The sequence below is a fragment of the Rhopalosiphum padi genome, chromosome 1, assembly GCF_020882245.1.
Source record: "Rhopalosiphum padi isolate XX-2018 chromosome 1, ASM2088224v1, whole genome shotgun sequence".
Taxonomy (NCBI): Eukaryota; Metazoa; Arthropoda; class Insecta; order Hemiptera; family Aphididae; genus Rhopalosiphum; species Rhopalosiphum padi.
Window position 1 is genome coordinate 88,295,345 of NC_083597.1, and position 7,686 is coordinate 88,303,030.

General features: G+C 26.4%; 1 protein-coding gene across 2 annotated transcripts in view; it reads left to right on the forward strand.

Annotated features, from left to right (window-relative positions):
- LOC132918433 (voltage-dependent calcium channel subunit alpha-2/delta-3) overlaps positions 1-7,086 on the forward strand; it is a 45,127-nt gene extending 38,041 nt beyond the window's left edge. For both annotated transcript variants that reach the window (XM_060979654.1, XM_060979655.1), the window contains exon 28: positions 4,184-7,086. In XM_060979654.1, coding sequence (XP_060835637.1) covers positions 4,184-4,279 — 96 coding nt within the window. In that variant the 3' untranslated portion in view covers positions 4,280-7,086. The remainder of the gene's footprint in view (positions 1-4,183) is intronic.
- Positions 7,087-7,686: the final 600 nt, after the last annotated feature.

A 7,686-nucleotide genomic window follows, 5' to 3' on the forward strand; every position in this document is an offset into this window, starting at 1 on the left:
CAAACGACTATATGAATTTTGGTACCTAATCTATAAGTTATTGTCAAATAAATAAACATTCATAGATATATCTGAAATTAACATAAACTATTAGAAAAAAGTTACGAATAATAACCACTTTGCAAAATATTATAGTTAACACGTCCAATACGAGCTATGGTATATTATGTTATTAGAAATCTATACATTAATATAGGTAATATTTTAAAACAATACGTTCGCATATTGTTTCATTATTTAACTTATGTTTAAAACTTAAATTGATAATAAATTGCCCTCCTCCGTCTCATTCATTAAAAAAACCTAAATTAAATATTTTCGATATATTTTTTTTTCGAAAAAAAACTCAAAAATTACGGTACTGTTATCTGTATACAATTTCAAAAATCTCCAATTTTTTTTTTTGACAGAAATAATTATTAAAATACTTTTTATACGGTTTTATAGTGGCACGTGGTATTGCGGCTATTACATTTTAACCACAGTACAACCTAAAAATTATGAAGAACTTTGTATTAAAATGTTCTTGTTTTTTATTTAAAAGAAAAAGAAATGTAACAAAGTAAATAGAAAATACTTAAAATGTCTAGAAATAGCTCACTAAGAACCAATGCAATTAAATCATGTCTAGAAAATGTTAATAAAATATTATAATCACTGGAATGAGATAACATGCTAATTCTGCCCATCGTGACCAGTTCTACTATTAGTTATTACTATTTTTATATGGCAGGAAACGTGTATAGATGCGCAGAAGAATCAATTTTCATTAAAACGTGGCATGTTCTCTCGCTTGACAGAATATTGTAACATTTTTCAATTATTTTTAATATTATGGACATTTTAGTACCCCCTCTCTCCGAGTACAAAAACAAACAATTTTCTACCATAAACCGAAATATTTTAGATCACACATGAGCACGTGTTTCTATAAGCTATAAAATATCGTGATTATCTGCTCTTAAAGAAAATCATATTATGAGTACGACAGTTACCTCGACTGCGGTATAAATTATCAGCAATCACGGTTATCATTGTAAATGGAAATACAGTACACCAAGTACTAGCACAATATCATATCAACTTTATTATTCACAGGTTTCTTGTAACTTTAAATATTTAGTAGAGATTTAGTCATAAGTTTCAACTGTATATCGTATATGTGTGTAATCAGGGGCGGCTCCAGGGGGGGACCTAGGGGCCGCCCCCCCCAAGTCCGTATTTATAAAACAATTATATTGTTAACAAAAAATGCATATTATAATATTGTCATAATATGGACTATATGAGCCATAGAGCTTACGATGGTGTATACGATGTACCTGCTGGCTGCTATCTATTCTTACGAAGAACCAATAAGGCTATAAATAAACTATATTAATAAAAAATATACTATAGTATGATACTATGATATTATTATTTTATTGCCTACTTAATGTTTATAACAAAATAAATATTCTAGATCAAATAGATCATATTATTGATAATTTCGCCAATTTAAAAAATAGACGTCTTGAATTTGTGTTGTAAACATTGTTGTCTTTTTGTTATAAGATTTTGTGAAATTATAACTTGCCCCCCCCTAACCTAGGCTCTGGAGCCGCCCCTGTGTGTAATTTTATATAATATCTAAGTAGTAGGTAATATTACATGGAATATTTAATTGGATAATATAATAATAATAATTGTTCATGTTTATCAATTATTATTAATTTATTTTGAATGTTTTGCTAAACCAAATTAGTATTCTCGATTGCGATGCTATTGTAAAGTGCTCCATAATAAAGTGAAACTGTAAACATTTTGTGTTATACGAATAATTTTTAGTAAAAGTTTGTCTTGTTGCAGTAAGTTTGCATATTATATTATTTATGTCGATATTTTAAATTTCAATGAGCCTCTTGCCTCATAATCTCACTGGTGGCGTGCAAAGTGTTCTGAAATATAATATAATATAATTGAAAACAAATTATTATAACAATAATAACTTATCGTTAACATTTTATATGATTTGAATATAACACTTTTAGAGTTAGATGTAGAAGCTAAATTAACAGCCGTTGAAAATAAAATTATAAATAAAACGCTTACTAATATTCGATAATAGTATAATAATCACGTACCTACTTCATACTTGTGTTCCCAATAAGTGTGAGTCACAACAACGTTTATTTATTATTGCTGTATTTATTGATGTTATAACTGATTGTCGATATAGGTGAAGTGTTGGCGTCAGTACTACAAGGACCTAATTTTTTTTTATAACGTTATATATTTTATTTAATGCATATTTTTAATTTATATTATATTATATAATATTATATTGCATATATTTTAACTATAGAATAAAATATATTTAGTAATATTTAAGTATGGAGTTTTGGTAAAGTTTTGCATTTATACTTATTAAAAAAAAAAAAAAAATAGTTCTATAATATTATGAGTAATAACTAATAAAATGTACATATTCCTATAACATTAGAAAAAATCTAGTAATTCATAACATAATACAGAAGAATATAATAATAAAAAAATAAATGTTATATAATGGCTAAAGCCTTCGATACAGTGGATCACTATAAACTTCTAAATAAAACTCAGAACATAGGCATAACTGGATCGGCCTTGTCTCTCATTAAATCCTATCTAGAAAACAGAAAACAGAGGGTAAAAATAAACAGTACTATTTCTAATGAAAATACTATAAAATGCGGAGTACCTCAAGGTACTACACTATCTCCGGTTCTCTTTAACATCCATTTAAACGATATAAAATTACTTAAGTTAAATAGCAAAATAGTGTGTTATGCAGACGACACCGTACTGATCTGTGTTGGTAGCTCTTGGAATGAAGTATTAAAAAACATTGAAGTCGATCTTAAATCTATCCATAATTGGTTGAGCGATAACAGTTTATTTCTAAATCTCAATAAATCAACCATCTTACTCCACTCACTGTCTGAGCAAACTTTACCACCCATACACAATATAAAAATCCACGAATCGAACTGTAATACATTAGATAGCTGTGATTGTAACTCGGTTAGTATTGTCAAAAACTGTAAGTATTTAGGCATAGAAATGTGCTCTGATATGAAATGGATAAACCAGATTACATCCGTCACAAATAAACTAAAAAAAATGATATACATAATGAAAGAATTACGTGAAATATTGCCTTTCAAAGACATCAGAACTATATACCTAACACTATTCGAGTCAATAATATCGTATGGCATAATCGGATGGGGTGGTGCCTACAACAACGCCCTTCTAACGCTCCAGAAATGCCAAAACACTATACTCAGGGTCGCATACAAAAAAAATTGGAGATTTCCAACCGAAAAACTATTCGAAGACTTTAATGTCCTCAATATAGAACTCTTATACCTAAAAACAATCACCATATATCTGAAAAAACATAATCAGTTGGATTCTATAAACCATGGGGTGAACACCAGGTATGCAGCTAGTAATTTTTCCTTAGATTGGCCCTCTAAAACTAGTTGCCGAAAAGTTTATTATTTTTTGGGCAAACAGATACTTAACTTGATGCCCAATGATATGGTTACATTACCGTTACCCATATTCAAAAAAAAAATTAACCACTGGTTACGATATGAATATGTGTGTAAAACTAAAAATTGTATGTAACATTCTAATTCACCACTTATTTTAGTGATTTAATGTGATTTATTTATGAAAAACTCATTATCTGTATTTTAAAAATGTAACATGTACCTTAAAACATTAATAATTATTTGTAATCTAAGATAACCCATGGGCCTCCACACGAGTTTTTTTCTCAGTGAGGCCCATTAATCTGTTGATATTAATTTAAATAAAAAAAAAAAATAAAAAATAATAAATTATATCTGCGTTACACAGTTAATTTTTGTTGAACATTGAAAGATTTTTAATATTTAAATAAGTACCTATATTAACTTAAAAGTTTATTTGTGTTTTTATTTGCTTATAATTTTATCTACTTAATTTATGGGCACGGGAATAAATAAAAAATGTTGGCTTTTTAAATCAACTAGGTAATCATTTGGAGGAAGGCTAATTGTCAACTAAGGGCCTGCAATTGCTATAACTCGCCTTATTTGCGTCAATATGACAATATAATATTGTCGCTGTGATATATTCATGTGTTTTAATCACATTTCTTTTTACTTTATAGGAAATTGAAATCAAGCAGTGCGGTTCGAGTTCGGCGCTACTGGTCACTTCGTACCTAATACTACTAAGTATGGTAACTGCCATATGGATAACGTGATCATCGTACTTCGTCGGCTGAACGATAAATTCCTCAGCGCCTACGGTTTTACGAAAAACTTATAAGTGTATGATAATTGTTATAATTTTTTCTTCTTTTTTTTGTATAAGATCTTTTAAACGGTTTTTTAATTTATATTATTATATTATTCATTTAATGGCCAGCGCTCGAATTTATATAAGTGCCCCGCTAAATTGTTGTAATAATAGTATTTGGCCTACATACTGATACATTTCACATATTCACAACATCGTGTATGAATTGTATATATTTTATTTATATATATAATATAATATATATGTGTGTGTGTATAATGGACATTCCGTTATATATGCATATATATATTATTATATAATATGTATATAACATAACTATACCAAAATATTTTTGTACGTCAAAAATTATTATGTACCTACTAACTTGGGAATGAATTTAATATGATAATTGATAATGATATATAGAAAAAAATAGACAATAATTTGTTGGTAATGTGCAATCGTATTGACTATAATAATAATAATATATAATATATTTATATACAACACATATTATAGATAATATTATTATGAATTATGATAATCATATTTCGCCCGGCGCGGTTCAATGTTCAGTATGATAATATACAATAATATATTATACAGTCAAGTGGGTTCCAAGCAGTTCCAAGTGTATTTTCATTAAAAAAATTTAACAGAAAATTAATTGGCTTCGATTACAATATATTATGTGATAAAATTATATAATTTAAGTCGAACCGCAGTAGAGTTACCCCCTCCACCGTATCGTTACGTTCTTAAATTCTAAGAATTTTCCGAGCACTCTTACTCAGACGTTTCGCTCCCACAATAATATTCGAGTGTCGTAACGATATATTTTTTTTCCATAAACACGACAAATCAATTGGTTACGTAAACGAAAGGAAAAACAAATACACTGTAGTGTCATCTGGGCAATAAATTAACCGAAATAAGATATTAGATTTAAATAATTTAACATCTTGTTTTCGAATTGTTAACGATTTCATCAAATCTTACGAATTTTTATCGAAGTCTGCTACTATTGTTATTTATACCTAAATATATTATTATACGCCCATTTCGTGTGCAAATGTTTAATAATTTATAAATAAATAAAAATAGAAAATACATTTTACCCGCGGAACCCCCTGTATTCTATAATATATTAACATATTATCTACTAGTGAATTTATGTAGTTCGGAATTATTAAAATATATACGCTATTGTGTTTTTTATCGTTAAAAAAATGTGTCGTTTGTTTTTGTGCATTATACAATACTATAATTATCATTATTATTATTATTATTATTATTATTATTATTATATAGGTACGTGTATATAAATAATAGTATATATTTAACTATTTAATTATTGTTAGAGTCGTTTAAGTATATATATATATTTATATATATGTGTGTATTTAATTCGGTTCACACAAATGCAATTGTTTTTTTTTTTAATGTTGAATTCTCAGTATTGTATTCTTCTTTTCATCGCAAATTTTATATTTATTTTTGAAATCGTATATTATTACAAATTAATGTAATTCATTTTTTTTATTAGCAAAAATTTGTATAAAGTAAACAAATTGTATCTCATCAGATTTATATCGTTCTAAAATTTCGAATCGTGCCATACTATAAAAGTGATTTTTATACGAGTATGATAATATTATTAAGCCGTTATTTAAACACATATTGCTTCTTTTCGCGAGTCGATTTTAAATCTTTACTGCACAATAAAAAAACACGCTAATATTATGGTTTCCTTGTTAATTGAAGTATAATTTAATTACATCATACTATCATAAAATTAAAATAAATTATTAATTCGTGTTAAATAAAATATTATATCACGTGATATTCTTTACATATTATAATATAAAACGCACATATAGCAAAATGCTACACTTTAATAGCACCGCCAATCTTCTTTTCGGTTTTATGTATCATGTATTCATGTTTAATATTTAATATTATTATTATGACAATACCTATATTACTACGGTTTAAGAATTTTCAAATGGGTTAGCGATGTTGGCAGTTTATTGTTGCACCAATGTCGTATACTTACTCCAAGCATAATGTCCGTGTAAAATGTTTTGAATTTGATTTTAATTCTAAAACAGATTTAACGTTTTATTTGTTTGATATTTTAAACAGTAGTTTATAGTCTAAATCTAAATCATAATCGGCAATTGTTATTAAAAAAAAAAAAAAAAAAAAAAAAAAATTCAAAAAGGGTAGGCATAGGTATTTTTTGACCTAGTATTAGTCAATTAGAAAATTTTTTATTAGAGTTTATCGCTATTCAAACATTATTATCGTTTACAAAACACGTTTTGTATTAGTTTGATAGGCAAATATTTGGTTTCCTATCCCAGATAATAGATAATTTTTTTGTTTAATTTAAAATGTTAACTTGATTTATAAATACAACTGAAAAATTTGGGGTGGGGATTTTTTTTGTTGGTAGGTTGACCTGTCAGTCGTAATTTTTTTTTTTTAAATATAAATAATTGTTAATTTCTAGGCTTAACGATTTAGAATAATTATTATTATAGAACTTAATGTTTTAATAACTCAACATGGAATGTTCATTATTGTACGAACGTCTACTATTTTTAAGCATATACGTACATACATGCATTCAAACATATGTATAACTCATGTCTTCCAGTAACATATTATGTTAATGTAAAAATTTTACAAAAAGAACATAAAATCGCTGTCAGTTCTTTCAGTTTTTTTGTAACAAAATTATTTATTATAATCATATAATCATTATTACATCGTCTTTGTTTGTTATACCTATCCTATACATACACACACACACACACACACACACACACACACACACACACACATGACACATACAAACAACGGGACACTAAACTTTAAACTAATAAAGGTAAACTTTATGTCTAACATGTAGAACATCCATGTACCTACCTAAAATATATGGTGATAGTTTGTAAGGATTGTTTAAAAAAAAAAAAGAATATTTAATCGATTCAGAATAAACACTTTTATTATAATAGTGAATAGTAACACATTGTAATAATACAAATTTAAACACTAAAATGATTATAATATTCTTAAATAAATATATAAAAATATATGTCAAAATGGAGTTCCAAGAAGTTTTAGCTAAATTATTTTTAAAAAATTCTGTTTTAGTAGGAACAGAATTTAATTAATTGTACACATTTTGTATTACATTGTCTAAATAAAATTTCCAAAGTAAAATATTTTTTTTTGGCAAATACTACATGAAATTTTGATAGTTATTGTTTTTTTTATTTTATATTATGTAATATATTAACACAAATAATAACGCAGTATTTGTTTAAATCGATTTTTTTGTTATTTAATGTTTATTCATATTTA